General features: G+C 47.5%; 1 protein-coding gene across 5 annotated transcripts in view; it reads right to left on the reverse strand.

Annotated features, from left to right (window-relative positions):
* GLI2 (GLI family zinc finger 2) overlaps positions 1–16,515 on the reverse strand; it is a 192,290-nt gene that overhangs the window by 5,546 nt on the left and 170,229 nt on the right. For all 5 annotated transcript variants that reach the window (XM_035331955.1, XM_035331957.1, XM_035331954.1 and 2 more), the window contains exons 9-13: positions 16,368–16,499; positions 12,547–12,696; positions 8,723–8,887; positions 4,149–4,430; positions 495–831 (exon numbers count right to left, since the gene is read on the reverse strand). In XM_035331955.1, the coding sequence (XP_035187846.1) occupies positions 495–831; positions 4,149–4,430; positions 8,723–8,887; positions 12,547–12,696; positions 16,368–16,499 (1,066 nt within the window). The remainder of the gene's footprint in view (positions 1–494; positions 832–4,148; positions 4,431–8,722; positions 8,888–12,546; positions 12,697–16,367; positions 16,500–16,515) is intronic.

Genomic DNA, 16,515 nt, shown 5'->3' on the forward strand with positions numbered 1-16,515 from the left:
ACCTCAACCAGGAAGCCCCCGAGTCTGTGGAAAACTAGTATGTGAAGCTGTACGGAATAGCCATGAGCCCTTGAAGTGACAGAAGGCCTGCTGGAGCAAGACCTGGGATGGAGGGCTTGGCTGTATTGCTGCTATGCTCCAGCAGTCTCCCAGGAGGCACATCAGCCCTTGGGGAACTGTTACTTCTGGAGCAAATCCAAGCAGGCTTTTGGCTTCCACTGTGATGCTGAGGACACCTGCAGTTGGGTTCTGGACAAGCCCAGGAACAAGAGACCTTCGCCTCCCTTCATAGCTGTGCAGTCTGGATTTCTATTGCACATAACCAGATGGCTGTGTTTCCACCCAAGCTCTCCGTTTTACCTGACTTCTCTATCAGCAAGGACTGACTCAGAGGCCGTAAGAAATTATCCTCTCTCAGGGCAGACGCTTAGTTATGAGACCTGAGACAAGCTGTGGAGGGTTGCTACAGGACAAGGCCCAGGCCCACAGCTTACCGTTTCCTGAGATGGGAGGCAGCTTGGTGTTTCTGGCTTGTGGAGCTGGGCTCACCCATGAGCAGGAATCCTTAACTGTCTTGAGTTTCTCTTTCTTGAGCTGTTCAAGTCGTTGCATCGTCGTCATGTGTTTCCTTAGCTGCAGGCTGACTGTCGAATTACCAGATGAGACCGTTGAGTCCACAACAGGAGCGTTGTCATCCAACGCCGTCAGATCTCCCAGACTTCCCCCGCTGTGCATGTTCATTTCTACTCCACTGTCATTGTTGTTGGTGCTGCCAAGGGGCGACGGTTCACTGCTGCATGACGACTGGCCACCAGGACTGGACTGACACATCTTGGGGAAGGAAAAGAGGAGGAGTTGGACACGTGGAAAGAAACCAGGAGCCCAACATCTCCAGTGGGCTCCATGTTTGGCCCTGTCCCAGGTGCAGAGAGGAACCAAATGATGTTCCACCAAACAATGAAGGGACAGATGCTTTTTCAAGAAAAGCAGCACACTACCTGGTTGTGCAAGGTATGTTGCAGCAAGCACTGGCTTATCTAACACAGGATCAAGGCCTAAGTATTTCAGACACAATGTATTTCTGTCTTTAAAATACCCTAACATATAATTACGCTAGCTGACAAACTTCCCAGCCAGGTAAAAACCTGGTTTACCGTTTGCAAACTCCCACTTGCAGATAAGAGATAAGCAGCATAAATGCTTATTTTATTTACATTAGAAATTGCATTTCACACTGAGGAGTTTATTTGCAGCAGACACTAAATAGTCTGAACTTGCTCTGAGGCAGCAGTTGCTGCTGCCCGACAGGATGCCTGGCTTCTCTGCTCGAGGCCCATGCTCCAGCAACTGTCAGAAAATGGGAGTGCTGAAAAGGCAACATGCTTTGCCCCAGGCCAAGGCGGGAGTGCAGGTGATGTTTTATTTTGCCCTGTAGTAGCCCTCATAGGCAGGGCTGACTGGCTCTGATGGCCTCACAGCCCTTCAGTCGGGATGACAGAGATTGCGATCCCATGATTTAATGGGAGTTGTGATGCTGAGAACAACGTGACAGGGGGAGTCCCCAAGCATTATGCCCTCCCCTTTTCACCCTTGAGCAAATATCCCCTGTCCCTCCCCATTGCTGTGGTCCACACCCCTCCACCCCCTCCCTGTGGGGCTTGTTGGAGACAGGAGGTCTGCTGGAGACCATGCCTTATGCGGCAATTTTAATACAAAGGATTTCTTTGCTCACCTTAGTACCGACTGTCCTTAGGAAGGTAGAGTAGGGAAAGGTAAGTGGGAACAAAGAACAGGTTGTTAGGACAAAAGACAGCATTGACAGTAAAGACCATGTTAGTAAAAGGAGGAAGAGGGGAATGCAGAATACAACACAAATCTCAAGCATCTCCTCCTCCCATACCCTGCCTTCCCTGCCACAGACTTAGAGAATGGTTTGGGCTGGAAGAGACTTCTAAGGATCTTCTAGTCCACCCCCCCTGCCATGGGCAGGGACACCTCCCACCAGACCAGGTTGCTGAAGGCTCACCCAATCTTGCCTTGAACACCTCCAGGAATAGGGCATCAACAATTTCACTGGGAAATCTGTTCCAGTGCCTCGCCACCCTCCTAACATCTTCCTAACATCTAATCTAAATCTACCCTCTCTGAGTTTAAAACCATTACCGCTTGTCCTATCGCTACAGGCCTTGGTAAAATGCCTCTCTCCGTCTTTCTTACAAGCACCTTTTCAGTTTGTAGGCCTAGATAAAAACCCCTGCGAGAGACTTCCCACCAGTCTCTGTAGGTCTGGGACTAGACCCAAAGCTGGGTCAAAACAAGGGGCCTTGGAGCGATGGGAACCAGTGAAGCATCTCACCCCTCCCACCACCCTGACCCTAACCAGGAAAGAGGAGATGGAAGTGAGCCCTCCAGGTCAGGTGCTGCCTGTTAAATACACATGAGTAAAGCATTGGACAGGGAGAGCATAGAGAAACATCCAGCCTATGGACCCTGCTGCCAGTGAGACGCCTTGGCTGCAGCCCTGGGAGCGCAGAGCTGGGAAAACAAGCTCACACCTTCAGGAGAAACCGGGTGGGGAACCAGTTTTGTGTCCATGTTTTCATAATGAAAAAAGAAACACACAGAGGAAGAGTACTGGAGAGAGGTCATTCTGTCCAGTGGTTCTCACAGTCCGTTTTTATAACCCGGTGCTGAGTGTCAGTAAGGTAACACTGTTCCTTTAGTCAGTAAGAGACAACTTGGATGTGAAAATACTCAACTCCTTCCTAACTGAAACATGAAGCTCATTACTAATTTGTCCAAAGGCACATCCCTTAGCCTTCTCCAGACAATCTTTGTACCTTCAGGGCATGTTGTTTGATTGGAATAACAATCTTTTAGCTTGGAATCAAATCAAGAAAATGTATTTTGGAGCTCAAAGTTTTTTTCAGCTACAGCAAGAAGTTTGGGGACTATATTTACACACTCCTGCACAAGTGAAGGCCATTTCTGCCATACCCAGCCCATACCATGCCCCACTCTGAGCTGGTACAGGACATCAGAACCCTGTTTATGAAGGTGAAGATAATTATAAGAGCTAGAAGTGATCCCATGTGTTCATTGCCCCTTCTCCTTCACCAGCAGCAGTGTGCTGAGGAGCAGGTGGGCTCCCTGCATAGGCTGGAAGAGCCTTGAATGCATTTGGGCCCATCACTGTACATACTTTGTTAGCACCATTGACTATGATACTGCCTACTGTGGAGCTGCTGTAATGACCAGAAGGCTGTTAGATTGTCTTTGTTTCTGCTAGTGGCAACTCAAGGGGCTGTAAAGCATGATCATGGTTGACTGCAAGCCCATACTCTGTGGGCCACAGAAAGACTATTCGTTCTAGCTCACTTGTTTATTCCTGGCACAACTTCCCCATCCTGTCATCCCACAACAATTTTCTCTGGCAGCTGGGGGTCCTGCAGTGAACTTGTATACTCCTGAGCTGAGTATACTCCTCTGGCTGAGCCTTCTTGAGCAGGGGGTTGGACCAGATGATCTCAAGAGTCTCCCGTCAACTCCACTGATTCTGGGCTTTCTCTGTGTGGTGAACAAGCCTGAAGAACTTAACTTCAAGATACCCAGCAAAAATAAAACAGCTACTTATATTCCTATCAGCTTCAGCAGACCACAACATCAGGCCACAACAGCATGTGCCAACAAAATTGTGCTGCAGCCTGGAAAGAAAAACAGGGAAGAGGGTGGGGAGGAGAATGAAGAGAAAAGGGATGGACTTCTGCTTCAAGACACATTCATAGATCTGTGTCCTATGGCTTTTGCTCAGTTTAAACTGGAGAGGAGGGTAAAGCTTATTTGACCATAACTCTGTGATACTGCCATGTTTTACCCATGTGCACAGCAAAGGCAGGCCAAGCTTGGTACCAGGCATCATGTGGTCCCCGTGACTCCAAGGGTGGGAATTTGTGATGCTGGGTAGGAAGGTGCAAAATGTACTGCACTGGGCCCTGACCTGCAGTCTCATCTCTGGACTTGATCTCTTGGGTGTTGGCAGGTGAAGGGCAACTGTGGGCAGAGGTAAATCGCATGCAAACGCTTCATGCCCCCATTGCATTGGAGAAATTAGGGCCCATGTGATTTCTGCCAAGAGCAACTGCTCTTACCACAGAATTCTCTGTTTTTATCGTTTTGACTTGTAAGCAATCCTCCATGCTCCTCGTGGTGCTGTTGGCCTCGGGGCTCTCCTCTGAAACCTTGCTGCTTTGCTTGGCGCTTGCCTCATTGTCCCCATTTTCCTTGAGAGGAGGTGGCCTTGGGTGAACGTCATTGCGCTGCTTCTTCGTGACGTGGGCATCAGGCCCATGTACGGTCTTGACGTGTTTCCTGAGGGAACTAGGGTCTGTGTACCTCTTTGTGCAGCCAGGGATTTTACAGACGTAGGGTTTCTGCAAATACAAGCAGATATTGTGTTATATTTAGAGTAAGTTCAAATATTCCAGGTACATTGTATGGGCCAAGAGAATACAGTGAACATGGCTGCTGGCAGCAGCAAATTGTGGAGCATCTGCTCCGCGGGGTTTTGTAAGACCAAGATCTCCCAAGATATGATATATGGGCTGCTGATGATCCATACAGACATGGGCAGTCATTTGATGTTGGCTAAACTCCTTGTTTTCAGTTGCTGGGTTAAAAGACAGCTAAGAATTCATGAAATACTTTCCTAATACTACTTTTCCATGTATGTATTTGCTCGGGTGGCCACAGGAATGTTTTCTGATTATGGATGGGAGGGAGGTAATGTAGGGGACTGGCCATAACACATTCTCTCTGCTAAGGTGGGGTCTACACCATGAAAATGTCTGAGACCTTCTGGCTGATGGAATTCCAGTGAAACCAAGCCAGACTGGATTCACCCTACCCAATCTATCATACCACTCCAGCACCTGTCACCTTGAAATCTGTTATTGTGCAAAACAAACCACAGGCATGCAATGTTTTTTTTCTGATGATAGCACTCTAGTCCTGAATTCATGAATCATTGATTGCCACAGGAAAACAAGACTGAAGCCATGCTTCTGAAAACAGAAGTCAGCAAACAGATACTTTTCTTCTTTTAACTCTTTTTTTTATTATTGAGTTTCCAATTCCAAGTGCATTAGCACCGTAGTTGTTTGAGCTGGTGCTGCTGCGTTGGAAGCTCTGAATTCATCACAGGTTTCGCTTACAGCTTCACAGCTACTCTAAGTATTTTTCTGCCAAGGCACTGGAATAGATCCACAAAAAAAATCAACAAAACAGATAGATGTTTGAAGGCTACCCAAGATGACCATTCCTATTCATTTTTTTATCTGTTTTCTAATTTCATCCAGAAGCTTGAGTGAAAAAATACAAAGGAGTGTATATTATTTTCAGAAAGCCAACACCATCACAAGAAAAACACTGAAAGTCTGTTTTTTATTCAAAAGCATGCTTCCTGGCTGATCTTGGCAGATCACTTGAACAAACTAAATACTCGTAACACCACACTGAGGTAAATATTTAATATATTTTAAAGCTGGGTAAACCAAAACATAAAAAGTAAAATAGTTTGTTTATACATCTCATGCAACCCTTTGGACAAGACATTGTAGAAGTCTAATTACTGCTATTAAAACCTATTTGAAAGAATAGACACCCTCCCTCCCCCAGTGCCAAAAAAACTACTCTAAATAGTTCAGTGATGTTTTGTAAGTTCCTTTAGGCTCAATAGTTCTGATTTTCAGACACCAGTCATTTGGGTAACGTGATCACTCTGTCCTGGAAGGGCAGGCATTCCACCTAACGCGGTACAACCATCCACTTCATCAGGCCATACCTCCTGCAACCCAGCTGAGCACAACTGCTGATACCTTGGCACACCTTCATACCCCCCTGGGTTATTCAAACACTGATGCAGTGGACACTAGTGAAGTCAACAATTTAGATATCGCAGACACCTCCCTCCTACTCTCATACCCATACTGTGTAATTCTCCTTAAGGTGGAAGAATTGGAGGCCTCCCCAAGGAACTCAGCATCACCAGATTTTTGCATGTTACTCCTGTTTAGGTTGAACTGGAGAAAATATCACTCTGAGCCTTTGGCTGATGGTGGACTCATGCCACTTTACTGTGTATGCACAGGAGAGTGATCTCAGGATGAAAGCCCCTTTTCCAGGAGTGACTCTGAAGTGAGTCAAATATTCACTGGAAGTTTAAAATGAAATAGTGCATGTGACATTTCAACAATCAAACAAAAGCCAATGTGGTAATATATACCCATATATATGTTTGAATCATACACCTATGTCCTGTTGTACAATGATAAAGACAAATACAGGGAACCTGGAACTTCCCCCTTAGAGGAGACATGGGTGACTAACTCTCAGACTGTGGTGTATCCCACGTAAACACTGGAAGCAGAGGAAAATATTTGGTAGGTAGCTAGGAACCACCATAGAGTTACCAATGGGTAATGGGAAATGCTCGCAGCCACAAAGTCCTGCTTGGCATCTGTGTGGTTTTGTGAGCCAGGGTGTCAGTGTATTTTGCTAACCCATTGGTCATTTCCAAAGCTGGTTGCAGGACCCTCATCTGGGCCTGCTGCCCAGTGCAATAAGCTTTGCCATGAGGGACGCCATCTGTTGCAAAGGATCATGTTATATGTTCCTCAAAAAGAGAATATCAAATATATGGCCCAGAGAGCCATTATATGCAGATCCCTCACAAATCTCTGGGCATGCCTCTGCTGCATCACAGAGTTCAGGAGTGAGTGTTACCTCAAAAGATCCCACAGTGCCATGTAGCTCCCCTGGTAGGACTCAGATGTCTTCCTACCTATTATCTGAATCTTTAATTTGTGTTGCTGGATGCAGCCTGAGCCAATCATCAACATATTAGATCAGGGTCCACAAGGAGTTGGATGCTTCTGCCCTACAACTTCACCTTTATACACAAAGGGAACCGAGAGGAGCAGAATATCAAGTGTGTACAAGCTCTGCTCTGATGGTGGGAGGAGTTGTCACAGACCTAGTGCAGCTACTGATCTGGATCACATGGGAAGCTAAATGCATTTGAAGAAATGGTATTTAATAACACAGACAAAGGCAAAATTCCACATGTAGGAATGTGGGACACCAGCTGAACAGAGAGAAGGTGAGACTCTAGCCTGTCTAGGAGGAATCCTATTTTACATGATCTATGGGCAAAATTAATTCACGTTGCTTTCAGTGTGCACAAAATGGGCAGAGAGAGTCTGTATCCATCACTGAAAGTTGTATGAGTAGTCTTGATCCATCTACATCAGGATCCTTAGGGATGTAAGAGAGACACAAAATTGATTTAAGACAAGAAAAAAATACTGTAGTAGTGGGAGACTTCAGTGACTTACTTAGTTTATGAGAAAGAAGATGAAGAGTGACTTAACACTGTGGTGTTGTGGAAGGGAAATAGCAACAATGAAAGGGACATTGGATCCAGCATTGAAGAAAGTCAGAGAAGGCATCCAGGGCTAGAAGAAAAGCAATTTCTAATACCTGAAACTTTATCAGTGAGATTAAATCAAGACTACCTACCTTCCAGTAGAATAAGCTTTAACAGAAGTCAAATTATGTTTTTATCAAACACCAGTTACTGGGAATGCAGGCTGCTCAGCAGGAGAGAGGTTGAATGCCTTGGTTGCTCCTGACCTCTAGGTCTGCATAGCCTTAAATCAACCCCAGCACAGATACAGGTTAATTTCAACCCATTTTCTGCTGGGGAAAGGGCTCACTGGCAAAGTACAATCCTGATATTTGGGTTTAGATCCAAACAAATTAAAATAATACCAGGATTCAGGTCACTCATCGGGTCCATCTCAGCATCACACAGCACAGAAGGGAATCCTAGAGTTTGAATCCTTATTCTGACTCAAACAGAAGAGCTTCAGCCTACAGGGCTCTGCTTATTGTTGACAGATACTATGCCAGAGATAGAAATACTCCCCCAAAGCCCTTTGTAGACACAGCATCGCTTTAAAAACCTGTCATCTGCGGCAATTGCGTTCCATTCTCCAATAGTCTATATTTAACTGTTGCAAATTAGGATACAGACTGAATTCTTCATGGCTGCAAACATTATTAGAACTTTGGAGTGTTGTTTTTTCTTCCCCTGTCAGCTAATTAGTGGTAATATAAATTTCAATCGTTGGCCATGGTTGATTGCAACAGACCATCACATGCGTTACAATAAAGGCAATTTCCTCTGCTCCCCTACTACTAATAGTGGGTCTTAATTAGCCAAGGTTAACAAAGCATTGCATTGTGCTCTATCATTGTACATCAAACGATGGAGGGAGTATTATTTCCAGAGCATCAGGATCTAGGGTAGCTGTTATACTACTGCAAGTGTGCACCACAATAACATTAAACACCACATGCACAAATGTACAATCCTATTCACACTATTAAAAATTATAATTTTGGAAAATGCTCACTTTTATTTCCAAAGACGATTAAAAAGTTTGCATACTTTAACATCTGTTTATGATTTCAAACATGGCTTTCATAAATATAAAGCTAATGTGGTCTGGCTCTCCAGCAAAATAAATCCTATTAAAAAATAAGAAAAACCTCTCATTACAGTAGGTTTCTTTTTACATGAGTCCAGCATGTAAAATGTATGTTTATTGTCAGCAAAATTAAAAAAAAGCCCTCCGTTGAGCTGCGGTGAGCCCAGGCTTACCTCATTGGAATGTGTCCTGTTCTGGTGCTTGGCTCTATCTGAGGCATTGGAAAAGGCTTTATTGCAGCCTTCATGTTCACAGACGTAGGGTTTTTCTCCAGTGTGGGATCTCAGGTGTGTCTTTAAGTTCTCCAGGCGGGAATAGGCTTTGGAGCAACCCTCAAACTAAAATAAAAAAACACAAGAGGACTGATTAATTAACCAGAAAAATTTGATTTTCCCCCTGCCTAAACCCTTCTCATCTGTTTCTCATTCTTTCTTTTTTTTTTTTCTTCCCTTTAAAGGGCTTGTGTTTTAGGGAACAACATCCACTTTGTTGGGAGAATTCCGCTCCCTAGGCAGGCTGAGAGTTTGAGCAGTGACTCACATTTAAGGTGCTGCTCCTTGTTGGGTACCCACCTGACATTTCAACAAGAGACTGCTTTTTCCAGCAGTGTTGAACAGCCGTCTGTTCCTCCCAGGGCTCTCTTAGGCACCCCTCTGCAGCTAACACAGAAATGGAGGCCCCCTCCTTCCCGCCCAGAGAACCGACTGCTTCTCAACAGCTTGACCAGCCTTGCAGCTGCCCTAGCCCCAGAGCTGGAAAGACCACACCATTATCTAGCACACAAGCAGAAATCTAGCAACCTTTGAAGTTTCCCAAATTACAGCTTGGGTCTACTCTTGGAGGATGCTGTGGTCAGGCTGTCTGACATTACCGGTTTAAAAAACAAGACTCTCAATCTTGAAGACAGATGGATTTTTGGATGACACTACAGGCCAGAAGCCTTTCTCCTGGAAGGAAACCAGCTGCCCACACAACGAGAAGGAGCAGCTTGGGAGATACGGTCAGGCTTCAGGTGGCGGAAGCCTTGCCACTCTCTGCTCAGACTGGACTGGACGTTTCTCCCTGCACCTGTCCTTGCAGCAAGGGAGGATATTGCCAGGCACTCATACCCGGGAGGTGGTCTTAAATGCTTTTTGATGAAAAAAGTGGGAACTTACAAACACTGAAAGAAGTTTTAAAACATGTTAAGTCTCCCTTCCAAATTCTGGCTAAATGTGGCACTCACTGTTCAGCTTGGAGACCTGCAAATCCTGTGCTGCGATTCCTACAGAAGCAACTCATATTATACCTTCAATTTCAATAAGCAGTCCCTCCTGTTGTAACGTACGAAAGCCACAAGGTGTTGCATTTTAGTCAGACCACTTAAATATGTTTGCAAGTCCAGTCCAGCTGTGGCAGGACTTTGCTTTGTTATGTTTGAGTCCTGGTCAGTAAAAAAAAATAAAATGTCATAGCAGGACAGGTCATGCTACAGCTGAGTGTCTGATTTCCCTGTGGGCAGATGAGTGGTCCTACATGTCTGTGCAGCTGGTCCTTCTGGGCAGAGGCCAAAGGCAGCTGCAGGCAATAAGAGCAGCTGTACCTGTCTCCTTGTACTCTGGGAGTATAGGTGTAGCCTGCCCTAACTGGAGAGAGGCAAATATGCAGCCCAGGAAACTGTTACTCCTCTTGGAAAACCCAGAGTGAATGCACTTTTTTGGGGGTGGTAGGGAGGGGCTTGTTTTTTTGACTCCCCTTGTCCATCAGCTCTGCTGAGAGCAATGATTGCAAAGGGCTGAACACTTGGGGTTCAACTGAAACAGTGGCCACCGTACTTCCCACTGCTGCAAGAAGCAACACTGGAGCTGTTGCTCTATCATTCTGCTGCCTAACCAACCAAGAAGTGAATTTATTGCCTTTAACATGTGCAGTAATTTAAGTGCCACTGGCCTGGCTCTGCACAGACAAGGCTGTACTAACGAGGTCCCCCATCTGGGACCCCAGCATGTAGGCACAGGTTGATCTCATGTAGCTTCGTTGTTCTGGAAAAGACATAGGGTTACTCCAGGTTCCCCTTAGGGTCTGGCATGAGGATGGTGGTCATAAGGCAAACTTTCTCTGCCCTCTTCTGACACCCAGGTCTCCTCAAGGACAGTAGAAGCACCCTTCAGGAGCTGATTCCTTCTGTAGATACATCAAGGTGGGGTAAATCCGGTTCCCCTTCCTCAGACAACTTTCATGAGCCCATTAGTCCCAAAGAACATGCAGCAACTTTGAAGGAGCACAGTATAGCCTTTTCTTCTCTTGGCCTGGGCAAACTGGAATTGCTTATGGTTACTGGAATACATCATTCCACTCACTGGAAAACAAAGGGAACTCAGCACGAGGCAACTCATTTGTCCATTCTGGTTTTGCTGGATACTGACACAAAAATGCAGTTCCTAAGAGGAAAAGTACTGAGGCCCCATTTTCAAATAAAGGCTTCTCAGCAAAGCATCCTGTTCATGTTCAAAGCAGTTGTTCCCACTCTTATGCGTGGATTTGATTATGTCAGTGGGAGTTCTGGCTGTCATCTGTTGAAATAATTCTTGACCAGATCCCAGGCTGCAACTGGGCTCATCTGTAGCTTTATGTACACCACAAACTTCTTGTCTGAAACAAATGGCACTTTGAAAAATCACTGCCAGACTTGGGCAAGGAATGCTCTGCCAAACAAGGGCACCATCTGCAGAGCTCCCATGTATCCCAGTCAGTTGGAAACCGCCAGGACTCCAGTTCAGGGAGAGTTGCTGTGACATTTCGCATACAGAAGGGCTGCAGGCAGGGGATTACTTGAGACTGCAAACTCCCACAGCCTTGCCATTGCTCCAGTGAGACACAAGCAAGGCTGGAAAGAGGCAGGATTGTGCTTTTTCCTGCTCCATGTCAGTACTGAAGAAGATGCAGTCCCTGCTGGTTTTCACCTCCTGAGTCCCTCTATTTGGAAGGGCAGGGTTAGTCTTCCCTTGCTGCTCCCTTCGCAGCACACTGCCGATCAATATTCCTTGATACTTTTAAGGAAGATTGGTAAAGTGCTAGAACTGGGCAAGGTGCTTTAGAAGATTAAAACAAAGGGCATGGCCCCATGCCCTGGGGAGCTAATGCTCTAAATTAAATGAGCACAGGGCTGGAAGATGGATAAAGGAGTCATGCAGCAAGCAAATCATACGTATCCTAATATTTGTAAGCAGGAGCTGGGGCAGAGCCAGGAAGGGAGCAGCACTGGAAGTGACTAATGGAGCAGAAGAGGAGGAAGATACGGGAGGAGGGCTCAGACATCTGCCAAACAAAGAGAGACTCATCTCTGAGACCCTGGAGAGAGGAATGTTGTAATGCTGACAGTGGAGGAGGTGTGAAGAACTGGCAGGAGGAAAAGGCAGGGAGCAGAGGATATCAAAAGACATGGGTGGACCCTGGGGCTGAAGCCTATATGGGAAGAGATGATGAGCATCTCTCTTCTACCAGCCAGCCACAGCCACTGAACTCTATGGCTCACTTACCTCCCATGCCCCCTGTCAAGTGTCCTTTCCTGCCTCACACTGGGCAGTGGCACGGTAGACGCTCCACGTGGGATGGGAGATATGGGCTTTAATCCACCAAGGTTGAGAAACAGATGAGCCCAGCTCTCCTGTGTGCTGGGCAAGCCTGTACCCACAGGACTGAGGTAAAAAATGTCACCCTATGTTTTTCCTCAGGCAGCATTTAATGCTAGGTGCCATGCCGTATGAATGCAGAAGGTGTTGGCCCAGCTCCCGAGGCAGGAAGGACGCTTGTGTGCATGCTCTAGTACACAGGGGAGTGTGTCCCCAGCAGCAGTACTGGGTGATGCTGAATTACACACAACCAGGGTTGGGTGCTTCTCCACAGTGTGGTTTCTGGTTTCCTTCTTGGATGGAAGCACTAAATTGCCTGTTTTTCACCTTAAGTGACTTGTCCCACTTGCCAAGCCAAGCTGCGCCACGCGGCCCTGCCAGCTTACCGTGCACTTGTGCGGCTTCTCCCCGGTGTGCCTTCGCATGTGCACCACCAGCATGTACTGAGCCTTGAAGGGCTTCTGCTCCCGCGTGCAGTCCTGCCAGCGGCAGACAAACTCCTTCTTCTCCCCGTGGATGTGATCGTTGTTGATGTGCTGGTGGGAGAGAAGGGAGAAGCAGGTCACTCCTGGAAGAGCTGATGCCAGCAAAGCACACATGGTGCTCCCCAAACCAGCCGTTCCCTCCCCAGTGGTCAGGCACTGCACCTGGGCACCAGGTGCACGGATAACACCGATGACCCCTCCGTCCGCAGGGACACAGGAGCCAGTGCTGTGGTCTGGTGTGTCCTGCAGGAGAAGGTGCACAGCAGCCACCTGGGTGCTGGGTCCAAAGCAGCTATACATCAGAAGTTTGCCCTGAATGCTGCAAAGGAGACGGGGACGTGCAGTGCCAGGGAGCAAGGAGCCCACTCAGTGCCTCCTGGGTGCCCAGTGCCAGTGTTATGGGTGAAGGGAAGATGAAACTAGTGGGCATTTCACCACCATTTTTGACTGAGTCATTTCTGTCTGCCGAACCCTCCTGTACCTCAGCATGCAGCTGGGATCCTTCCTGGGGTGCTGTGAAGGACGGGGCAGAGGAGGAGATGAATGCAGTGCCAGCCCCAAAACATCCAACTGCCCCAGTGCTGGGGCTGGCAGGAAACAGCAGCATCTGTGAGGTATGGTCACTAGGGAAGGCTTGCTGGCCTCAATTACTGCTAATTACTCGGGTCCCTAAAATCCCACTTCTGGGTGCTGAAAATTCAGCTCCAGAACGATGCTTTCATCTTCCCTGGAAGGAAGATGAGGGTTGCTTTTCACCCTCATTTTCACACAGGCAGATGAATCCTTGATGAAAATAAACAGAGCCAGAGACCAGTCCATTGGCGGTGCTGCTCCCGCGGCAGCCCTGTCTCTCTGAATGGGGTCTTGCTGCCAAAAATAATGCCTGTCCTCGCTCCTGTGTTTTTAGCAGACATTCACTGACAGGAAATCCTAAAATAAACCACTTTGGGTTTGGGTTTTGTTTTTTTGTACTGAGACTTTTTTTCCAGCCCCCGTCTCCACCCCCTGGTCAAGGCCAGGCACACATGTTGCGGCTGGGGACGAGACTTTGTCAGGGTGGCAGGGCAGTGTGAGGACACAAACTCAGGAAAACAGAGTAATCTGCCTTCATGGCCCTACTTGACTCCAGCCCCAGCATTTTGTGTGCCATGACCAAGTCCTGGGGACAGGGATCTGCTGCCTGGGGGCACAGGGTCTGCCCAGGGGCAGGAGGAGGCACGTGGAGCTTGACCACAGGTGAACATCGAGAGCCAAAGCCCCATGCCAGGACAATGGGGAGAGGCTGCAGCATGCAGCTTTGGGTTAAGTTTCAAGTGGGTTTGGAGCACAGCTGCCTATGGCTTTTATAACGTGGCATTGGTGTGAGATTTTGGCAGAGATCTAGTAAGCTCCTTGGGAGACCTATGGACACAGTAAACCATGTCCAGACCAGACTGGAAAGATATGTCTCCTGGCTCTGTTTGTGTGGGAATCTGACTTAAAACCAAGACTACGCACGGCAGCGCTAGCAGGGAGCATATGGGCTCGCCTGTTGGGTCCCCCTTGGGCCGGAGGAAGACACATTTATCGGAGGGGGACTGCAGCCCCCCTTCAGGCACATGAACTCACTGTCTGGGCAACATCTGCTTCCCATCAGGCAGCGGAGGAACAGTCACACAATTCACCACACTTCGACTAAACTGCTCCCATTGAACTTCTCTCATCGAAGCCCCACCTGGCCTGGGGCTTTCCTTGGGCTTCTCTCAAATGCGTGCAGCCTTCCAGGCTGGGGAGTAGTGGTGGTGCTTGCAAAAATACGCCCTCATTCCTGCTGCTCCTCTCTGACACGCATTCCTCCCACAAGCACGTTGCCCACTGTGTGCAGAACAGGTCCTGCATGCCCAGGTACTTTGCTCTGCACACAAACAAGTGTTTTTCCATGCATGGTGGGATGCCACCTTCTCAGAAGTTGGCCCATGACATCTGTATTTCATTTACATGTGTATTTTGGGCATCCCAAATCCACAACCCCTTGTTGCTAGTAATCATAGTACAGAAGCCTCCATTTTTATAACCATCCACATTTAGGAAAATCTTGGACGTTCTGTCAAATATTTTTCTTTGGGTTTTCTCTGGAAATAAATTGTGCTGAGCTGCCTGGATCTGCCCTGCACTTTGCTCTGGGCAGAGTTAAAGGGTTCGTCTTACATCTGAGAGGGAAATGCACAACAGCCACCGGACAAATGTGAGACCAGCCCATCCGACAGGGCTGCGGTGGTTTAACTCCAGTACAGCAACATCCAGTGGCACGCAATGTGCAACCCATTAAACAGAACCCCCTATTGCTCATTTGGCCCTGAAAACAGTTTCCAGATCTGTCTGTCCTCAAGGAGTTGTTGCCCTGCACCAGTGACTTCAGGCAGGGGTGGGCAGGTGCTAACCTTAGGCTGAAGAACAGCAAATGCCCCAAAACGATCATTTGGAGTGCAGCCGCTCTGGGCTAAGGTAAAATTTGTGTGCAGAGCTTGGGAGACCAACGCAAACTTGGTGGCATCTAAACCTGACTATAATAAAATGAAGATCTATAATAAAGGGCGAGAGCAGATGTGAGCTTTGTAGTGCTTTGGAAAGAGGACTGCAAGTGAATCGCACATGTGTGGCCCCGGCAGGCTTGGAGCCATGCTGAGGCAAGCAGCAAAATGCTGAAGGGGAAGCAGAAGACAGTGGCTCCTGACGCAAAATGTTCTCAATCCATCATTTTGCTGCAAGCAGCGTGGTTGCTGGGGCTGATGAATTCCTGGCAGCTCTGGGCTGGCTTCAAACAAGCATGGCTCACATCACAGACTCAAAGTGAGGAGTGGGAGAGTGCTGGGCTGAGGGTAGGATGGGACTCAGACACAGATCGTGTCTGATTTCTCAGGGATTTGCCTTGAATTTGAGGGATTTGTCAACCTCAGAAGCCAAAGGAAAACCAAATGGTGGATTCTCAGGTGAAGCAAAGCACACAAAAGGTTCTAGGAATTAATTAGAACTGAAAATCCGATTAATGACTTAGTTTGGGGATCCTTCAGAGAGCAGTTTTGACACTGGTTTGGGGACATCACTCTGATTATGAAAGTCTTATTTCTAAAATTTAAAAAAATCAACCCACTTTCTCTATTTCAGGCCCTGATGGAGACACTGGAGTGTGTCTCCAAGCTCTGGAAGTGCCCTATTTTTGACTCTGGGGGCAGGGAGGTAGGAAGGATGAGCTGGGGAGGTCAACAGTCCCTAAGTGACATGACCCTATGGCTCATGCCAGAGGAGCATGAAATGCTTTCATGCCTTGGCCGAGGACTGAGGACAGCACAGACTGTTCCCGGTCCACAGCTGGTGTAGGTGTGTGGGGAGGCTCATTGACTGTGCCCAGAGAAAAGGGAGGGGCTCAGTCCCCTTCCCCATTTTCTGGTCAGGTCTTCTGCATGGAGTCTTCTTTTATTAGGTAGTACAAGAGGGAGACCAAAATGCAGCCTCAGCAGCTGGGAAGAGAGCGACGTCAAATAATCTATGAGAGGCTTCCTGCAGCTAAGTTCCTCGGGGAGCAGCGACCTGCTTTGGCAGTGTTTACACACTGTATCTCTGATTTGCACCTTTAGTAGCTCCCTGAGTGAGCTCTGGCTGTTCAGCAGCTAGTGATAAAAAATGAGGACAAGTGCACAGAAACCCAAATTTATCGCTGGGGTTTCCTCCCAGCCATTACTCACATGGACGAGCTGCTCTTGAGTGTCATATTCCTTTGTGCACCCTTCCCAGTGACAGTTTGTCTCATAAATAACCTCAGGCTCCTGTTTACATTCATCCTTATCTAGATCTTCTTTCAGGTCTGTCAGATGCTCCTGCAACACACAACAG

Source organism: Oxyura jamaicensis, chromosome 7 (assembly GCF_011077185.1).
Source record: "Oxyura jamaicensis isolate SHBP4307 breed ruddy duck chromosome 7, BPBGC_Ojam_1.0, whole genome shotgun sequence".
In the NCBI taxonomy this organism is placed as follows: domain Eukaryota; kingdom Metazoa; phylum Chordata; class Aves; order Anseriformes; family Anatidae; genus Oxyura; species Oxyura jamaicensis.